The 22,041-nt window shown below is 36.8% G+C and overlaps 1 protein-coding gene across 5 annotated transcripts in view; it reads right to left on the reverse strand.

Moving 5' to 3' along the window:
- arhgap22a (Rho GTPase activating protein 22a) overlaps positions 1 to 22,041 on the reverse strand; it is a 30,573-nt gene that overhangs the window by 2,393 nt on the left and 6,139 nt on the right. For 3 of the 5 annotated variants that reach the window (XM_079855968.1, XM_079855964.1, XM_079855965.1), the window contains exons 2-9: positions 19,762 to 19,949; positions 17,368 to 17,455; positions 5,180 to 5,308; positions 3,396 to 3,603; positions 2,480 to 2,612; positions 1,344 to 1,417; positions 1,118 to 1,239; positions 154 to 1,045 (exon numbers count right to left, since the gene is read on the reverse strand). In XM_079855968.1, coding sequence (XP_079712094.1) covers positions 154 to 1,045; positions 1,118 to 1,239; positions 1,344 to 1,417; positions 2,480 to 2,612; positions 3,396 to 3,603; positions 5,180 to 5,308; positions 17,368 to 17,455; positions 19,762 to 19,935 — 1,820 coding nt within the window. In that variant the 5' untranslated portion in view covers positions 19,936 to 19,949. Of the gene's footprint in view, positions 1 to 153; positions 1,046 to 1,117; positions 1,240 to 1,343; positions 1,418 to 2,479; positions 2,613 to 3,395; positions 3,604 to 3,745; positions 3,963 to 5,179; positions 5,309 to 13,766; positions 13,886 to 14,041; positions 14,097 to 17,367; positions 17,456 to 19,761; positions 19,950 to 22,041 lie in introns of those variants that run through there. The other 2 variants (XM_079855966.1, XM_079855967.1) reach the window with 2 other exon arrangements.

The raw sequence follows: 22,041 nt of genomic DNA on the forward strand, positions 1-22,041 counted from the left end.
TTAACTTCCCCTCCCCTCGCAACAACATCTCAACTTACACACTTCAGCTTTGAAAAGATTCTAACATTAAAGGAACGATGAGAGAGTTTATACTGCTCACTTCATTTAATTAGTTCAAGTAAACTTTAATCATCAGTGTGCTGTGGAACATACCTTCGTATTCGTGATTCATAGTTGGCCTTCTGTTTCTTCAACTCATCTTTCAGCTCTGTTACCAGGCTGTTAAGTGCTGTTGTGGAAGTGTCAGCATCTCCCGTGGCGTTCACCACATCTCCAACATTTCCATTCTCACTGCAGCCTGCACTGCTCACACACATTTCCAGTGCTTCGCTGCTCTCCGTGACCTCTGAACTCCTATCCTCACTTTGCCCTTGGGCAGACCCTCCAACTGACCACTCCACCTTCACAGAGTTCAGCCCAGAAGGGTCACTTGCTACGGAGTCGGCCACTAAAATCTCGCAAGAGGACGTGGACCAGGGCGTGCTCGCGACACTGGGTACGCTGAGACTGGATGAGGTCACGTTGTCGTAAGTGGACAGACGGTGCGACAGGGCTGAATCCTTTCCCATGCGCTCTCCTGAAGAAGTGCGCCGATGGCTGCGGAGAGAAGAAAGCCCGTTCATCAACCAGTTGCCAGTACTGGGCAAGGTGGACACGTCCACGGACGAGCCCCCTATTTTCGGGGGCTGAGCGCGTACACCTCCACTCTTAAAGGAGTATTTCCAGGAGGGGAGGGATTTCATCTGCTTGCTGGGGCTGACCGTCACTCCAGCTTTTCCCTGAGGTGTCATTTTGGCAGTGATAGGGGCACCTGTACTGATGTCTAAAGACGTGGCACTGTCGCACGTACTCTCTGCCACTCTGGACGCCTGGCTCAGTGATGAGCAGTTCAGCATCTCCTCATCGGAGATCCACTCCGCCATGCTGCGCTGACCCCGGAGACAACTTCCGGTCTGCTCAGAAGACATATCTCCCTCAGTCCCCACATAAAGACGCTCATGTTCACTGATCAACACCGTCATCAGGTGCTGAACCTGGGAGGTTCCTAAAAAATGATTTAAAATGACTCAGATATTAGTTTCTAGGTGTAAATATTATAATGTCTGCAAATACTTACCTTCCATCATTGAAACAGGGTCCTCTACTTTAGGTCGAAGGATATTTGGTCCAAATACTGTTGCAAGGTTCTGGACGCTCATCTTGTTCTCAATTGAGTGTGACTGCACCTCATCTAAGAATCTACGTGAAGACATACAGTATAGACAACAGATATTCATTCATCATTTATTCAAATGAGTAAAGCAATCATTTCAAAAACATTGACATGTACTCTATTCACTTACTTGCAAATGTATTTTAACAAATTATAATTAGCCTGAGGAAGAGTGTACACCTGCTTCACAAGCTCATCTAGTCCCTTTAGGAGACACACATGGGAACATGATACATTAGAGATCCAGGAAACAAGAACAACATGCATTGAGCTTTTCTATGAAATCATCTATTTTAAAAAGAAGTGAAATAGTTTTGAATGTGCACTTCAAATCTATTAAAGGTAATATAATATTAATGAGATAAAAGGCCACTTAAGTGTACATAGAGTACACTTTCACAACTATTTTTCTTAACACACTTAAGTACACTTTTAAAAAATGCACTATGTAATCATAATTAAAAGTGGTTTTGATAATCTTTTGTCATAATTTAAAGAGGTAAACTTATTTTGATGTGATGACTAACATACTAAAGCTCATGTAAAGTACTTGCTTAGAGTTTTAACTGTAGTGTGTTAATATTACATTGAAAGTTAATATATTTTAAACATACTAAAATGCAAATTCATCATTACAAATGTGTAGTTGCAAATATATTTAAAAATACATGACATACAAGTTTTAATAGAAATTACATTAAAGTATATTTTAGTTTACCATAAATGCTTGTCAGAACATTCAGCAGTGCACTTTAACCCTATTTTCAAAGACAACAGAAGTAATTGTGAAATTACATATAGGCCTGGTATCACAGACAGAGCTTATATTAAGCCAGGATTAGGCCTTAGTTCAATTATGAGGACATTTAAGTAGCAAAACAATGGCACTGACATATTTTAAGATGTCAGTGTAAGTTGCTTTCAGTTAAGACAGCTCAAACATGCATTTTTAGTCTGTGACTAGGCTTAAGCCTTATCTGTGAAACCAGTGGATAAAGATGTACTTAAGTCCTACTTAAGTGGGTCAAAAAAGGACTCAATTTCAACTAATTGATTTAATATAAATTTAAAATATGATACAGGTTCATAAAATTGTAAATAACATGCAATTAAGTGCCCGGAAACATTACATTCAGTTCATACTAAATTATATTATTTCCATAACAAGTACTCTTTTAAAAGTTTACTGCTTTTTTGTTTTTACAAGGGCAATCATTATTTAATTCAACTTCATCCCACTGAAATACTGATGTATATCAGACTCACCACTTCGTCATCTTTTAGCAGAAGCTGTGCACAGGTTAGAAAGTCCTCATATTTGTTAAAGGGGATCACAGGCTCAGGCAACTCCCTGAGGTAGAGCTTCAGGAGGGACGCCACAGTGTGAACGTCAGTGTTACTGCAAGAGGTCACACACAGGTCAGTGGGATACACAGATACATCAGTTTAGTTTTCTTGACTAGGCAAGTATGTAAACTGGTCCAGCACCCTGAAAAGCACCTATAACCAGCACAAGCCAGCCTATATACTGTAGAAACTAATGCTGGTTAAAACTGGTAGAGGGAAGCATAATCTTTAAATTCGTCATGAAATGTATTATTATAAATGATTTATCAGTGCACATAATTTTTTTATGCCCTCGTAATTTTAATCAAAATAACTTGCATTGACATCTGTTTTCTTGTCTGATGAGGATGTGTTTACTGGCGTGAAGCCAGGACAACCTGTCACTCACATGAGATCACAGCAATAGCAAATCACAGCAATCCAAAGATCCAATAAATTCTCAATGGACAAAATCAAGTCCCGCCCCACATTTTCTCTTGTTCGAGAAGCCATTTTTTGAGGATATGTGTCACAATAGGGAAGGAAAGCCGATCACAACCGTTCTTAATGCTCTTATGACACTGTGGGATGTTTCTGATATCCACGTCAGTCTAAATGCTTTCTAAAATGCAGTTTATGGGACCTTCCAAAGAAAGCTACTTGTCTGCATTTGAATTACAGCTTGTATACTATTTATAGCTCATACTTAAAACTTTATGTACTGCAAATATTGTTGGCCCGTTTCATAAATTGCTTGTGCATTTCTTCATTCGTTTTGAATAAAATTCTCTGCTATATGCCTAAATGGAAATGTAAGTGTTTTATTTGTTGTAGAGATGTTTTGATCTCATCTTGCCTGTCAAACAGAGGCTTATCACCACAGTCAAAAGCATCCTGGAGTTCTTTGACCAGGTTGGCTTGTCCTGGCATCCTAAAGAGACCCTCCTCTTTCAGACCCCGTTCCCGTATGAAATCCACACACTGCTCCACCAGGAGAGGGGCTAGCCGTGGTCCAAACTTCCTCTCATATTGTACTGTGTCCTCCAGTCGCTGGCCAAAGATACCTAAAGTAATGCAAAAATGTAAAGAAAATTAAAAAATAAAATTCGGTCATTGCAACCATGACATTATCAAAATGTTAGAAATCAAAATATGTTTTACAAAATCCCAGTAAATCTCCAAAATCTATACAGTATCCTATCCTACCTTGCAGTACAGTTCTGCCTCGTATCTTACAATCTTCTGCACGCACACACAAGCCACGGTGATCGAACAGACATGACAAGGTTTTAACTTCAGGTATGAGACACATGGCAGGTCCCTCCTGGCACAGGCAGCAATCCACTTCAGGCACAAGTGAACAGTGATGCATGTGAATGTGTGTGTCAGTGAGAGTGTGCAGCCGTCAGCAGTCACACCTGTTTTTGTCCTCTTTCATTGTAATGGTAATCCAGCCTCACAGAGCGTGGAGGGAATGTGGGCGTGAGAGATTACACCGAGAGGCATCATATTGCTTAACCCATTTATGCCCAGATTCACACAATGTTTTTTATAATCATACTGTTTAGGGTGGTTTAAATATGACAATTGTTGTGATCACAATGTTCCATAAGTGCTGATATATAGTCCAACAGCACCGGGACTTTTCTTTTGGTATCACGCCGCCTTATTTCATTTTGCAATATTACTAGGTATTTTATATTATTAGTTTTATAGTGCTTTTGTCAATTTTAACTCGTTTTTTTATATTTAGTTTTAATAATTGTAGTACTTAAATTAAAACTTATTTTGTTTCAGATGCAAAGGAAAACATTTTTTTTTACGCTTTTAAGTTTAAGTTTTTCATCTAATATTTATTTTTTATTTGATTTCGGATTTATTTTAATAATCTGCTGCAGGCGTGACGTCAAAACCCAGAAGAATCCAGTGGTTCCCTCGAGATTTTCCAATGGGATTTTTCAATTTATGAGTAAAATAAGGTCTGAATTTGAATGAATTTGGCAGACGCTTTTATACAAAGCGACTTACATTGCATTTCAAGCTACACATTTACATTCTTATCAGTTCTTGCTTTCCCTGGGAATCAAACCCATGACCTTGGTGTTGCAAGCGGAAACGCTCTACTGTTTGAGCTACAGGAAAACACTTGATGATACTTTGACGCCTTGTTCTGTAAAACGTAAATTACACACCCATATCTAAAACACAAATTTTGAAGCTGTTATGTTTATTTTAAAAACAAGGTCGTTTACACCACGCTGTCTTGCCTCAAATATTGTCTTCAATATTTAGAACTGCAAACTGTCTGGGTCCTATGATATATAACAAAGGCTGTCTGTGGTGGATATTTAATACCATTAAAATAATATTAAAATGTTTGCCATTATTCAGACACCCCTAAATAATCCATGTTATAAAGACCTGTAATACAATGCCTAAAGATTCAGACACTGTCATTCACACTCTGCTAGTGCTGTTGTTATTTTAGTGAGCTTGTGTATCAGCCGTGCCAGATATAGATCAGCTTGCTAGTTTAGTTTGATCGTTTTCTTGAAATCAGCAGATTATGTTGCCTCATAAGAGAGAAACTAATGCTTAGTGATTGGTCTTATTTATGTATGATGTCCAGGTATATGTTACCTCCTCCAAAGGGAGCCCAGATGACACGTCTGATGGCTTTGACCCAATCCTCCATGTCATTCTGGGAGTTTGCCATGAGCAGGAAAGCCTCATGGCTGAGAGCCGATCTGTCCTTCTCTCCTGAACAGCCTATGGAGACAGAGAGGGGAAAAAACAAATAAATCATTTGATTGACACTGATAGCATTCAGTCTGTCAGAGTCCCTCGACACTTCATATGACAGATAAATACCAAAACATGAATAATTCTATTAATTTATGTCATTGCAAATGCTATTTGTAGGCACATGAAAAAAACATTACATAATTATATGTGGGGAATCATTAAAAACACATTGCTAATTCTGTTGCATAATATAATTCATGTAAGTGACTGAACCGCTATTATGTTAAAAATGTAAAAATAATGACTCAAACATCAGTGTTCTAGGATGAATGATGGTGCAGAAAAAATATGAATTTAATAATTCATAAATTAATACTTTTATTTAGCAAGGGTACAGTCATTTGACAGTAGGGAGGATCCAAAAGTGACAGTCAAGACTTTTGTAATGTTACAAAAGATTTCTATTTCAAATAAATGCTATTCCTCTGATTATTACATCAAGGAATCCTGAAAAAAATGCATCATGGTTACCACAAAATATATTAGGCAGCGCAACTGTTTTAAACATTGATAATAAGAATTGTTTCTTGGGCATCAAATCAGCATATTACAATGATTTCTGAAGGATCATGTGACACTGAAGACTGGAGTAATGATGCTGAAAATTCAGTCTTGCCATCACAGGAATATATACATATTCCCTTTAAAATATATTGAAGTTAACTAACCACTAGATGGCACTAAAGTCATAGGGAAATCTCAAATGGCCAAAATAGTGAATTCTCTTAATGACATCATCCTTCATACCAGACATTAGCCATAGCAGCACAGAAGAAAAGTGGTATATCGTTCTTAAAAAGAGGACATCCGATGAACTGAAATGTGCCATGACATTTGGAGAAGCTATCATTTGATCTGATTTTGTTAGTGTTCTATTCAAATGAACTAAATAATTCAGTATTAAGTTGATTTGCTTTTGAATTTGCTTTTTTTGCAAAGCAAAGCATTGAATGCTCCTCTTAAATTCATAGCATTATGGAACTGTGACTTCTTTTCATTTCCTTCCTCAAAAAGCCCTCCCTCTCCACCTCCCGAAAATATCCTCAGCATAAATTCTGTTCAACCTAGTTTTTGTGGATGGATGGTTCCATTATCTGTCTGAGACTGACTGCAGACTGCAGAGTATTGGAAGATAGCTAGTGGCTGTGTCAGACAGCACACATACTGTAGGACTCCCTGAGGAGCGCCTGACTGTCTCTGATCTACATGTCTGAAAGACAGGGAGTGGATGATGCATTGCCTCTGTGTTTGTGTCCTTGGAAGATGCAGTTCCACTGTCTGTGTCTCACATGTAATGGCAATAATCAAAGGCCTGACTTTGTGGGGAAGTAAAAGTGACCTCTTCAAAGAACACAAGCTGTCAATACCATTGGGACCTTCTGTTTAAATGGGTCTTTTGACTTATTGATTTTACTAATATTGGCACATTTGCATTGGTGTGCAAATGTGCACACCACAATGCACAATGTGTCATTTGCAAACTGAATTAGACAGATATAGTATGTATACACCTTCAGCATTTCTCACATTATCACAGTTTATTCGCTATAGTTTAGAAAATGGTAATAAAATATGACAAGAACTTAGAGTTATCAAATTCAATTTCACTGGTTTTGGCCATCCTTCTGTTAGACTGTCTCACAAATGAATTAGAATGAATAGCTGTCAGCTGTTAAATTTAAGTACACAACTAGATAATACCAATTTAGGTCAACCAATTACCAAGCAATGCTTAATTTTGTTCAGTCTGTGGTGTAAAAAGGCAATTAAAGAAAAAACACTTAAGCAAAACATGGTCAGGTCAAAGTGTCTGAATAATTTTCAGTCCCAAATTGATATACATTTTACTGGTAGTCCACTGTATGAAGAATTTTGGGGTATAATATGTCACAGTTTACTTTATTTTGCTATCCTCACTTACATAAATGAACAATAGTGTCCGCACCCGCTAGTAAAAAAATATCTGGTGTCTGAATATATATATATATATATATATATATATATATATATATATATATATATATATATATATATATATATATATTAGGGCTGTCAAAAGATTAATCGCGATTAATCGCATCCAAAATAAAAGTTTGTGTTTACATAATATATGTGTGTGTACTGTGTATAATTGTTTTGTATATATAAATACACACACATGCATGTATATATTTAAGAAATATTTGCATACATATACTATATATATATTTATATAGTTTATATTATATATAAATATAATTTGTTTTATATATAAATAACACATTTTTCTTAAATATATACATGCATGTGTGTGTATTTATATATACAAATTTAATTATACACAGTACACACACATATATTATTAAAAACAAACTTTTATTTTGGATGCGATTAATCGCGATTAATCTTTTGACAGCCCTAATATATATATATATATATATATATATATATATATATATATATATATATATATATATATATATATAGTCCCAATAGGGAAACTAAGACTGCAGCAAGGTGCCAGAAACACTAACCACATTCATGTAATACATGTCAGATAAACTATTACATACAAAAGTTCGTAAATAAACAATAAAATTATCCAGAAGGCATACATAAAAGTACCAGGCTCTATTCAAGATTTGTATAAATTCAAGATTTATTGTGTGTGTGTGTGTGTGTGTGTGTGTGTGTGTGTGTGTGTGTGTGTGTGTGTGTGTGTGTGTGTGTGTGTGTGTGTGTGTTTGTGTGTGTGTGTGTGTGTGTGTGTGTGTGTTAATATATAAATGTACTGACTGGAGAAACTGGAAGAGAGGGCAACTCTCTGAGAGAACAAAGGAAATTAACATTTGAACTCACTCTTGTGCACCATTCGAGACGCAAGTCTCACCTCAGAATCATCCTAATTTACATCTCTTTCCCTCTTCCCCCATTCTTTCTTTCTCATGTTGAGATCATCAAAATTCACTCAAGAATCTATCTGGTTTAATGTGAATAATTATCACACATGTTTGGTATCATTTGAAATGTCTCAGTGCGACTGGTACAAAGGTATCATTCCCAAAGAAGTAAAACAAAAGGTAATAAAGTTTTTAAGAGTTTAGAGATAACTTGCACATAAAGTAGGGTGAGTCTTCCAGGCAAAATGGCCTCCTGCTCTCAAAAGGTGTGAACTCTGAATGCAAATTCCCATTGTTAGCAAATGTTTCCATGTGAAAGGAGTTTCTGTCTTGGTCTGGGTTTAAAATGAATTGCAACAAGAGGCTCGGCGCGATTCTGTAACTCAGATCAGCCCATAATGTTGAAGGATCTCAAAGACTTTAGCATTATGTATTTTTCTAAATGTCGGGTTTCACCTACATTTTTTACTCTTTATCTCTGAGCATTTGATGTTATTGTATTGATTATCTTTCAACTGATTATGAAATTGGCATGATACATTTACCTGACACAATAAATTGTTACATTTGATTATTCTGACTTGCTCAGAAATTGTTTTCCCAAGTAGATTAAACGGATTCGTATGTTACCTCAAATCTGCGTCAGATTAGTGACGACTAATATTTGGCGCTAATTCAAGTGTACTTGGCTTTGTGAAGACAAGAAGGGAATTTCCGTTTTAAATTTGGGTGTGTCTTACCTTACTTTAGATAAGTGTACGTGAGAAATCACGGCATGGCCAATCCAAAGCTATTATAAGAGAAGTAAAGTTGATCGACTTACAGTATATCTAGTGGCCATACCTCTACTGAAGTAAACGTTTAAGTTAAATTCAAGTGTATGCAATTCCATGGGGGCTATACCAAAGTATCTTTGATTGTGTAAGCGTGAATGCGACCATCTCAGGTATAGCCTATAGCCAATTACCTGTTTAGTGACCAAAGCTGGCGAGATTGTGATCGTGAGACCCGCGAAAACAGAAGAAGTGAGGACCTCAAAAATGTCATAGGTTCCTAATCTGAGCGGGTAAAACATAATTAAAGAGTTAAAAAGAATAATCAAACATTCGCTCAATTTTAATGATGCCCAGATATCATTAACCCTCTGGGGTCTGAGGTGTTTTCTGGGCCCTGGAGGTGTTCTGACATGCTCTGACATTTGTGCTTATTTCTGTTTCTTGAAGTTGTGACATTTTCATGGCTAAAGTCTGATTACACTGTATTAAGCACAAACTCTGCTACAATAATATGTCAGCAGCATGTATGTAAAAGTTTGTAGTTTTGAGATAATGCCATTTATGTGTAGCCTGGCAAGCCAGACCTACATCAAGATGTTAGGTCTGGCAACTCACCATAGACACGGCTCAATCCGAGGGGCGGGATAAACGTCTGTCTTTCAAATTCCCTCTGCACGCAATAGGACAGCGCTTCAACCAACCAGAGCGTTTTCCCAACAGCGGAGCTAACGTTAGTTGATAGATTCAACTTTTGAATCTGGCCGGCAAAACTACGAAGACATCTTCCTTTTTTAAGAATGACTTAAGTGCCGTTCTTTGCTCTTTTCTCAAAGAAAAACTTAACTCCAAGTCCTCCAGAGTCACGGACCAAGCCGATTTGAAAGACTGTTCGCCAGCAGCAGCTCTTCTTTGTTTTCAAGTAACGTAGCAGCCAGGGAACCATCGCAACTCTGTCGTTATTATGGTAAGCCCGCCCGCCTACTCTATACACGATGTGATTGGCCTGACCCAATTTAGGTTTTTACAGCTCCGAAAGTCAACGGAGAGTTGCTACCCTGGCTGCAAAATACATTTCGCTGCCGCTAGGGGCGTCTAGATTTCTAGGCTAATTTATGTGTGGTTTGTGAAAAAAAATAAAAAATAAATTGTCACTGAAATAAGGTCATGAAACACATACTGATTATTTCTTCACAAGACTTTTGAAAATTGTATAACCTTTGTCAGATGAAATAACGAGGTAATACATATGAGAAAATGTATTTCATTTAATCTTGTTGTGTCACGTAAAAGGAAAGACAGTAACGCTCAAAGACCTTCACCCGTATTATTGGAAAACCACCATTGGACCGACAAACAGGCTTACAATATTAATCATAATTTCCTGTAATTTCTTGTAAATTATATAACTTTTAATCAGTATCATATTATTGAAATGTTTTTGAAATTGCTGGGATTGAATGAATTTGAGTGCATTATAAGTGAACTGCATCAGGCTCACTCACTTTGCATGGCCAAAGTCAAGGTCAGAAATAATCAGTCTGCATTCACAACATAATTTTGAATTCCCATGGCCTTGCTGTCCCTTATCTGCTACCAAAAGCTGGGCTAAACTGCTCACATCCAAATTCTCAGAGTGTGCATATCCCAAACAATGATTTTACTATATGAAATTTAGCATTTTTCTATGGTAAGGTCATGGATATGGACTATTTCTAAAATGAAGGACTGAACAGTGATGTGCATTCCACTGGTGGAAAGAACCAAACTGTTATGCCTATTTTACATGATGCATTGTTCAAGATAAAACATGTACTTGGGGAATTTCATCACTTGGAGAGTTTTTGTACTGGAGTGAGCCAAACCTTCTTCATTAATGTCCCATTAGCACTATTACACATATCAGGGCATAATAATAAAAACAATAATTCTTGTTTTTTTTGATGTGCAAAATAAAAGGCAAGACATTGTTTATACTTTATGATGTCCTTTAACCTCAATTTGGTAAATGCTTAAAGGGGTCATATCATACTTTTAAAAAATCTTTCCTACATATAATATTCATTAGTTTTAGCTGCCTTTAAGCACAAAAAAATGTTTTTATTTTTATTTTTATTTTTTTTTATTGTAACAAATGCTTTGGAGTATCATCTAAAAACACACCATGAAATCCCGCTATAAAAGCTCAGTCAGCTTTTAGGTAGCTGCAGTGTGTCTTCCTCTGTCATGTATCAGAGAGAGATGTATATCAGGCAGAGAGAAGCCTGAGGAGGCACAGTGTGTGGTTTGGCCAGCAGTAGACTGGGATGACATCCAGCACGACAGGCCTGAGGCTTTCAGATGAAGATCTTTACTTTGAATCCAGCACTTTGTAGACACATTTGCCTTGAGAGGTGAAAGTCTGTGTCTTAACTTAATGAGAAATATCTATCTATCTATCTATCTATCTATCTATCTATCTATCTATCTATCTATCTATCTATTAGAAAAGCATTGTTAGTCAACTATGGTCACAAGTTCCATTGGTCTCTTTTGGTAACGACGGAACTTGCGAACATCGTTGCTTTTAGGAAACGCACCCCAGCCTAACAACCATTCAAAACACCTTTGCAAGCACCTAACAAGGTTACACCCCTTTAAAACATTTTTTTTTCAAACTTCAGACTGACATTTTCTAGTGTTACCTAAAGTTCTTTACACACACACACACACACACACACATGCACACACACAGAGAGAATCTGTAACATTCAAGGCAGATATGCAATTAAGTTCAGAGTGCTCACAGAAATATTTTCTAAGTAATACTTTATTTGAACGACCTAGCTTATCGCTAACACAATGCGTGTCAATTGTGTTTGAATTCTTTATGTAGAGAAACCAGCAAAACCAACATGCTCCAAAAATCTGCCATTTGGAAACTCTTATCAGTGCTGTTGGTTTAGCTCTCTCTGTGGGGCTGTTGTTTCTGGTTCTGATTAGTGAAGATGGGAGTCACTCTTTAGTGAGTCTCTGCTCTCCTGATGGGCCCCCATGACTCCCACTGTCATAAAATCAGTTGACCCACAATGGCTTCCTTACATTCTGACAGCCATTAGTTCTTCCTGTGTGTTTTTACTTTGTAGAGAAATGCAAGGATTATTATGAACTTAAGAAGAGGGATATCCATGGTTATGTCTACATGACAGATGTTTAATTAAACATAAAGCAGGGACAAAATGTTTCAACCATTTTTATCTTATGTACCCCTTCACTGACATCAAAAAAGAAATGTTCTTTTTAACTTATTTATACTAAATAATATTTAGCATTGCCATTATTAAAATGGCCATTACATGTTTATACATACACTATAAACAATCGATACTGTATAGGTGAGAAAACAAGTAGCTTAGTTTTAAACTGAAGCACTGTGAGAAATATAGAACCTCTTACAGTATTTTATAACTGCACATTGGTTTGAATGGCTGAGATATTAAAATGGGGCAATGACAGTAAATAGAGTGAAATAATATGTGTGAGATAAGAGTGAAACAAGTACAGAGCAAGTACATAAACTGTACACAATAAGATTTGAATACTTATTAATACTATTCAGCAGCGATGCACTGATTAAATTGATCAAATGTGACAGAAAAGACATTAATAATGTGATTCTACAGCATTCATTTGATTTCTATTCCAATTACATGCTGTTCTTTTGAACTTTCTATTCATTTCTATTCAACACACTTTAAGCAGCACAACTGTTTTCAAGTTCACACTTTAGATTAGGGTATTATATGACTTTTGCCACAACGAACTCCTAATTACTGCTTATTAATAGCTAGTGAGGTAGTTTAGGTATTGAGTATTAAGGAATGTAGAATATGGTCATGCAGAATACGGCGTTAATATAAGTAGCCTACTAATAAACAGCCAATATCCTAGTAATATGCATGCTAATAAGCAACTAGTTAATAGCGAGAATTGGCCCCTAAACTAAAGGTTTAGTTTAAAACTGTTTGCGTATCATTGATAATAATAAGAAATGTTTCTTGAGCAGCAAATCAGCATATTATAATGATTTCTGATGGATCATGTGACACTGAAGACTGGCGTAATGATGCTGAAAATTCAGCTTTGCCAATGCAGGAATAAATTACATTTAACATGTTAAAATAATTCAATCTATTTTTTAAATCTTCTGAAAGCCCCAATATATACTTTTAAAGTCATATTTTCTCTTTTGGTTTAACACAGCAAAATCAAAGCATTTCCTAGTGCCTCCTGGAACCCATCTGTAAAACGTATACACCTGCAAATAGTATACAAATAGAAACAGCCGTATTGGCACATCACAATCATTCATGAACTAACTTCATATGAAATGTGAATCAAAATGAGCAAGGAAAGGGTTAAAGTGTCAGTTTCAGCTCAGAGAGCAGACGAACACCTTTCAGCATAGCTCAGGCAAAATTACAGGCCCTCACATTCATGCAAGACTACCTCACCAGCAGCAGCTCCACTCCTCACAGCCTGTTCCAAAAATACACAACTCACAAAGCCACAGCTTCCTGGATCTTTTTCATGCATCGGACACTCCAGATGTTACAGTCCTTACAAGCCGCAGCTGGATCCAACATAGATGATTTACAGGTTAAAAAACAAAACTCCCATCGCCCATAAATTCCTTTCCTGCTATAAACGCCGTACTGTTCTTCCACCACGGTAAATCTCACAAACCGATCCATATAAGTTGCCGTCCTTATGAGGAAAGTGTGTCCTTACCCTTAGCGTGAACAGATCGGTGCTCCTGCAGCTTGCGGCAACCGAGTCCCATGTTGGCACACGGGTGCCAAAGAGGGCAGCGCTACAGCTGTGCCATGTTAGTTACATCTCTGGCCTTCCTGGAAGGTAAATACGCAACATAGGTGTGTGCTGGATGCATGCGATTGAGAGAGAGAGGAGAGGGGAAAACTGTGCATGGGACAGAGTAAGATAGAGAGGATAGGAGAGTAAAAGAAAAAGAAGTGAAAGAGAGAGCGCAAAGAACCCCACAGTACCATCACCACCAGAAACCCGAAAAACAAGTCCTCCGTCTGCTTCATTCATTCATTCAAAAAAAGAAGTTGTTGTGTTCTCTCTTTTTTTTTTCCCAACCTTTTTCTTCCCCGCCCCCCTGGTCTGTCAGACTCGCCCTCGCTCACCCTCATAAGCAGAGCCACCACAGTGCTCATCTTTGCCAAACATCCCCCCCCAAACACAAACAGACCTGGCTAATCAATCTGTGTGTGTGTGTGTGTGTGTGTGTGTGTGTTGTTGGGGGTTGATATGACTTCACATAAGAGGGCGGTTGAACATTTCTGTAAGCCTGACGCACAAATCTCTGCATGTTGCCTGGATCTTTTCCCCTATTAAATCTAACGGCTTATTAATTAAAACTTCCCCTCTTTGAAGACATTTCAGAGACCACAAGGGGCTTTGTGTGTTACACAGATGCTTTTATTGCACATTGCCAGAAGGCTTTAGATCTGAGCTTTTAATGTACCAAACTGCAATCTTCACAGACAGAGCGTGATGCTTCTGTCAGCTGTAAGGACATGCTCGGATCAGACCTTCCTACTCCAGTCTGCAGTCATGCTTTTGTGTTGAGACCAGGCGTAAATAGAGCCATTGTTTGAGTGACTGATTTAAAAAGACCAGGACTTATGGAAAGCGGGTTTAGTTTGCTGTACATAACAAAACACCATTATACCGAGAAGTTCAGTGTCCACCTTGCAAAAGGATTATAGGGGTGACAATAATCGTCAAGGTGAAAGAAATGAACTGCAGAATGTAAAAAAATGTATAAATGGAGGCCAGTGTTGAATCTCAACAACTAATGCATGCTTCATTCTCAGCGGAAGATGCTAAGACTTGCCTTTTGTTTGGCCTTTTTAAGAGCTATTCTTTCTCGAACTCCTAAGAAGTGTGCAAAAACTCTCAGGGGATTTAGCCTTTATGAACTTTTAATCTCAATTTCAATTATCTGAAATGCAAGACCACCAAGACAGGGTTTTTGTGTCCACTCTTCATGCCAAATAATCAATGACTGTTCAGATTTATATTTACACAGAAAGTGTGATTAAGCATGGCAGTTTATGTTTCACTTAAGTATGAAGTCTTAAAAACTATCGTATAAAAACAGTAAAAAGTAATATAGTGAAATAATAGTACAATTCAAAAGAATTGTTTGGATTTTAATATATATTTTAAATGCAATTTATTCCTGTGATGGCAAAGCTGAATTTTCAGCATCATTACTACCTTTTGTAACATTATAAATGTCTTCACTGTCACTTTTTGAATTACTGTCAATTTAATGAATCCTTGCTGAAAGAAAGTATTTATTAAAAAAACATTACTGACTTCAAAACTTTTGAACGGTGGTGTATAACATTAATGATTTATTCTTTCTTTCATTCCATCATGTACTTGTTCATGCTTAGATTTTGCTTCAGCATCACATTAAAGTATTAAAGTTAATTATGACTAAGCGCTTAGATTCTCAGAAAATAACACAGACACCTTGGTCCTGAATGCCAAGTCACGTGTTGGTATAGTTTGAACTTTTACGTTCAGGTTTGATTGCTGTAGCAACAGCTTGTGATATTTACTTCTAGTAAATGAAAGAATTCTCTCATCAGTCTTTTTACGACAAAGACGAGAGAGAGTCCGCGTGTTGCTAGGCACCTAAATAAAAATATCCCAATAAGAGGCACAAAGACAACAACATTAACATCACCCACAGCTATATAAACTTGACCCTAGCAGATGAGTTACATAATGCAAACAGATTTTTCATTTAGGATTTCTGCAAAAATATCATTAAACTTAGCATCAAAACCTAACATCACGTTTTTAAAAAGAAGTGTCTCTAGCAATGTATAGTTACAGAAGGGTATGAATAAAGCGACTGTTAGGGCCACGGATAAGTTGAGAAAAAAGTCCAGCTGTCACACTTCAAAATACAGTGTATGAGATTTTCTAATATTTGACAGTCAATGATCGCTCTCCTGGGTTTCGACAACAAGCAGCTGTGAATGTGAATGCAGTAAAAGCATGAATCTCCACTGTGGACCACACATGCAAATTTCTTTATTTTAATCAAGGAATGCCCCCATATGAGGGGACTGCCTGCAACAGCTCAAGTTAGCCTATGACACTCCATACCGAATTCAAGGTTTACTAAGGTCACGTCCTTTGCTTATGAGATACTGGGTCAGGGTGTGCAAAATGATATGATATGCAGAGGTTCCCAGAGTACACGCAAACAATAGACACTTCAGCAGAGTCTGTCCCACGGGAACATCCTGCTGCATCCGTAGCGTGAGTCGTGACCCATGTGACACCACAGATTGTTTGCTTTGAATTAGGAATTCTGGCTTATCATATATTATTGCTCATATGTGGCATTCCAAAAGTGAATAACTGTTGGATAACGTGTGGCAAACAAGCTAAGTGACAACTTAACAGACAAACCAGTAAGACTTAACCATTTTTAATTACTCACCCTCATGTCGTTCAAGACTTTCGTTCATTTTCAGAACACAAATGAAGATATTTTGAATAAAATTTGAGATATTTCTGTCCCTCCATTGAAAGTCTATGCAACTACCACTTTGGCACTTCAAAAAGTTCATAAAGTGATCGTCAAAGTGGTAGTTGCATAGACTGTCAATGGAGGGACTAATACTAAAGTGTTATCTAAAAGGTCCATTTTTTATTATTATTTTCTATTTTACAAGAAAATATGTTAATACACTACATTATATTATTAGCATAACAACTAGAGTCAAAAGTTGAATTAAAAAATTTATTCAGATTTCATAATTTTACAAAATTCAGTATGTCCACCTAACATTCAGGCTGCAATGTCCTACATTTTCTTGTCTTAAATATTTCTTATGCATCCTTTTCAACATCATACATTTTTCAATTTTATTTTTAATTTGATGTTCATCTTTTTCATTTTAAGGTGTAAAGGTTTTCAATGCGGTCTCAGACTTTTGAACCTCACAGTAGGTGGTCAGCATTTTTGCAAATGAATGGCTTTTAGTCTTCACGAATGTCCTTCATGAATCCTCAGAGGACACCTCATGCCCTCTAGTGATTACCTCTGGTAATGAGGAAGCTGTATTTCATCAGTAACAATATGCAAGCCTGTGAGCACAGTGCCTTGTTTGTTTTCTTACTTTGCCATTATATTCCTCCTTGAGTGACAAGTAGGACCAAGAGCATACCGAGTATAAATATAACATGCACAGATTAAGCCCTGATGCCACAAACCATTTAAATGGTTTTTAAATCAGACCACAGAAAGATTCAGGAGTATTTAATTATCTCTTACCTGGAACTATTTCGAAAAGATGCCGCCCAGGTTCGTCAGGATTGGCTGTCAGCTCGTTGACTTGACTACCCTGCAACGGGATACATCCCTGGAGGGAAACAGACCGAAAAGATGACTTTACAGTGAAAAGAGGGCTGAAAGTCACGTCTTCAGCACAGTTCGTGTCCAAGTCACTCGGTTTTAGAACTGTTCAACATTTTAAGCTGTTTTATCTTTTAAAGCATTAGCATAATGAACAATTTCTCTGCAGTGATAACTGGAGATCAGTGTTCCATTAGTCTATTGTAATTTGATTATTGATTTGTGTTGCTAATAAGAACCTATGGGGGGGGGGGGGGGGGGGGGGGGGGGTTGTACTTCAGGGCAGATACGGCATTGTGTGATTTGAGTTCTCTATTGTGTGCGTGGCCTAATTTTTCACCGTAATCAGTAATGCTGAGTCATGCATAATTAGACACAACAACAGTCAAATCATAAATTATGCACCAGCCTCCTTTAGCTCATCCTCCATCCTTCACTGCATTAACACAGCAATGCAAGCTCGCATCGCTCTTTCCCATTCAGATACAGTTAAATGAAATTTCAGAGGGTATGCATTGATAAGGGTAAATGCTTATAGGGTTACACGCTCAAATGCAAGCTGGGCACATTTCTGCAGAGGAGATTGAATTTAGCTGTGATGGAGGTGGGGTGGGGTCAGGGGGGAGGGGGGTAGAGAAAGAGAGCAGGAGCATTACAGGGAGTTTATGGGCTCCAGAGGAGAATAACACGAATCGAAGGATGGACGAGCCAGAGTAAAGTCATGCTGCATTAGGGGTCATAGGTCAGCTGCTCTGTATCCGCTAAATGCTTTGACTTACACTACAGCCAAGCAGGAGGGCATGCTGTTTCCAAATGAGTTTGTCAGGCTAACAGCACGCTGATGTCATCTTGCTGTAATGGAGACAGTGGAGGACAGAGCTTTGTTTCCAAAGCCTCGCTGACAGGGGAGAATGAATCCCTAGTGTATATGTGATATTTAGTTTCCTATTTTTCTACGTTTTTCTTTTTTACTTCATTTTTGGTGATTATTTTTCGGAATAAAACTAAATCAAATAACATGCGTACAACTCACACAAAAAAAGATACAATATATCAACTATTTCGCATGAACTCTTTCATAATTTTAAACAAAAAATACACGAGAAGCAACGAGGGAAAAGGGGTTTAGGGGAGTTGAAAATGACAAACAAATTTATTTAGCTGTTGTTTTAAAAAATCCTTTTCGGCTACAAAATATTGTTTATATTTTGTGGTGTCGAGTATTTAAAAAATTTTTTTATAATGTATACGTTACATTACAAGGTTAAAAAATGTTGTAATGTTTTTGAAAGACATCTCTAATGCTCATCAAGTCTGAATTTATTGGATCAAAAATACGGTAATATTGTGAAATATTATTACAATTTAAAATAAATGTTTGCCATTCTAATATTTAAAATGTAATTTATTCCTGAGTTGGCAAAGCTGAATTTCCAGCATCATTACTTCAGTGTCACATGATCCTTCAGAAATCATTCTAATAGGCTGATTTGGTGCTCAAGAAACATTTCTTATTACCATCACATTTGAAATATATTTTTGTGGAATCTGACTTTTGATGAACAGAAAGTTCAAAAGAGCAGTATTTTTTAATAGATTTTTTTAAAATGCTTTTACTATCACCTTTGATTAGTTTAATGCATCATTGCTGAATATAAGTATACAATTCTTTCATTTAAAAAAAAAAAAAAAAAACTATTGAACAATAGTAGCCTATATATATATATATATATATATATATATATATATATATATATATATATATATATATATATATATATATATATATATATATATTCATAAACTTTTAACATACAGTGGCTCAAAAATTATTGAAGCACTTAAAATATCTAATGCATTGAAATGCGTACATTTTAAGAGTGTAAAACTTTTAGGATCACTTTCTGAAAAATAAAATAAAAATACAGTGTTGTCCCTCCCACTGATACAAGTCCAATATCCTGTAGAATAGATGGTGTGTATTGTGGGTCGAGGGGTTGAACTTGAAAATAGTGAAGTCATTATTTCTCTCACAATCAATGCTTAAATCAGTAAGAGGAATAACATATTGATTTTTTAGAGGTAGGGTTATTGATCAGATATGAAATAAGAGGTCAAGGTCTCTTCTTTTTTTTTAAATCTATTTTTGGAACATTAACTTCACACTGTTTAGACACAACAGGGTCAGATTTTATTTTGATTAATGTGGCTGAGGGAAAAAAGACAACCTTATATTTCAGATAAATGATATTATAACAAAACATGTATCCTTATTCTAAGTCCTCAGGTTGGTCTGTCCTCCTCCCACTGTACCTGTGGTTTGGTTTCCTCCTCATCCTTGTAGAAGTAGAGCTGATCAGTCCGGAGCACAAACCAGCGCAGCTGCCAGTTCTTCATGATGCTGCGCTGTTTCTTAAGCCAGCCTGCTTTCAGCGCCCTCTCTTGGAGGCTGGGGGACGACGGCCTGGAGAGCTCCCCCATGACCATGCTCTTAGACCTAGCTGGAAGCGCAAACACACATACATACATTAGATTATATGTCACAATTACATTCTGCTCAATCTAAGCCAAGTGAATTTGCCTCCACTAGTTTGGACAAGCATATGCACAGAATGCTCATAAAAAATGATTAGATGTGTTTGGCAATGCCAGCAATTCCCCACCACAGCTGAAAACAAGATGTATCATGTATGCCTTATGACAGGTTCCTCAAAAGCAATACAAAATTGGGCTTATTCATGAATTTAAATTCCTCTTGTTGACCAGAGACATCTGATCAGAAAAGGTAGCTGTTTTTTGAGAGGCATGCCCAGTGACACAAGCAGCTCGTGGGCCGGAAGGGAAAAATCAATCCTTTCTTTCCGGTGTGCTGAGAGCAGCAGGATAGCAGTAAACGTGAGAGTGCACTCCCAAGCTTCCTTTGTACAGCCGTGTTCAGGATCACTCTGGATCTCCCTCTTTCTGTCTTGTCCCACTGCTCTTATTTGCTAAGTCATGATGGATTTTTTTCTAGCCTTTATCAGTGGCCCACAGTGGGTCATTCCTATTATTCAGTGCATTTTCATAAAATATTAAAAATATGTATTTAAATCACATTTTCACAGTTTAACGTGTGAATTGTAATTATACATCTGTGTGAATAATGTAATTTATTTCATTTTAATGCCAATTTATTGTCATTTTAATGCAAATTATAATATAAAAAAATCGATTTAAATTGTATTTAGTCCTTTTGTCAACTGAATTAAAAAATGACTGCATTGGAAATATTATATTATAAAAATAAATATTAAATAAATATCAACTTCTCAATTTCATTTTTCATCATGTTAGTCCTTTGTAACCTCCCTTTAACTAACACAAGCCAATTTCTCAATGACATCATCTAGGAAGTGATGTCATTTTTGGTGGACTAACATCAACACAAAGGCTGCATCCGAAAAATCGCATACTTCCCTACTAGATAGTAGGCGAAAAACAATATGTGAAAAAAGAAGAATGTTCACAGTACTCATAAATGAGTAGGCAAAAAGTACCCGGATCATTCCGGCGAGATTCTGAAGTGTGCATATGATGAACACTTTACCATCCCATGAGGCCACTGGAGAGGATTTGTGAATGACAGTGAAGCGACATAACTGATGCTGGTAGGTCACATGATAATGACAACATATGGCGAATGTAATAGGTCCGGATTACATTTATACTACACACACTCATATCATACTACATAGAACAGAGGCCTACTAGTCGTGAAGTATTAACTTAAAAATAAGTACCTACTCAAGAGAGTATGTGATTTCAGACGCAGCCAGACATCTTTAGTATTAGCAATGGATTTTGTGAATTCTGTGATTTCTTTTAATATTCTGTGATTTTTTAAATATATAAATAACAATATGGAAAAAAAATATATAAAAATACATACAAATTGAATAATATTATATATAAAACGTTAAAGGGATAGTTCGGCCTAAAATGATATTTAACCCATGATTTACTCACCCTCAAGCCGTTCGAGATGCATATGTCAATCATTTTTCAGACGAACACATTTTCAGTTATTTTAGAAAATGTCTTAGATCTTTCAGTGGTTATAATGTGAAGCTATGATGGATTACTTTTGTGAAGGATGCATGCACATTTTGGGACTTGAAGGAGTGGACCCCATAACTTGACAGTATAACCAATTTTCTAAAATAACTGAAAATGTGTTCGTCTGAAAAAAGATTGACATATGCATCTCGAACGGCTTGAGGGTGAGTAAATCATGGGTTAAATATCATTTTTGGCCGAACTATCCCTTTAAACAGAATCACATAAGTGAACAATGCTTTTTTTCCCTCCTGTTAAATACTATTTTCTTGCCATAAATAATCACGTTATAATTTGACTTCTTTAAATTACAACACGTTCTTTCTTTCTTTCTTTCTTTCTAAGTTACAGAGTGTAAAGGTACTGTATAACAGGAATGACCTGCACATTCTGCTCCTCTGCCTCCCCATCTGAATGAAGGGCTGCAAACGCTGCCACTCTGATTCAATCACTGTAAGTAATGGAAGCCTCATCAGTGTAAATGTACACCTCATAGCC

The sequence above is a fragment of the Squalius cephalus genome, assembly GCF_949319135.1.
Source record: "Squalius cephalus genome assembly, chromosome: 21".
NCBI classification, from domain to species: domain Eukaryota; kingdom Metazoa; phylum Chordata; class Actinopteri; order Cypriniformes; family Leuciscidae; genus Squalius; species Squalius cephalus.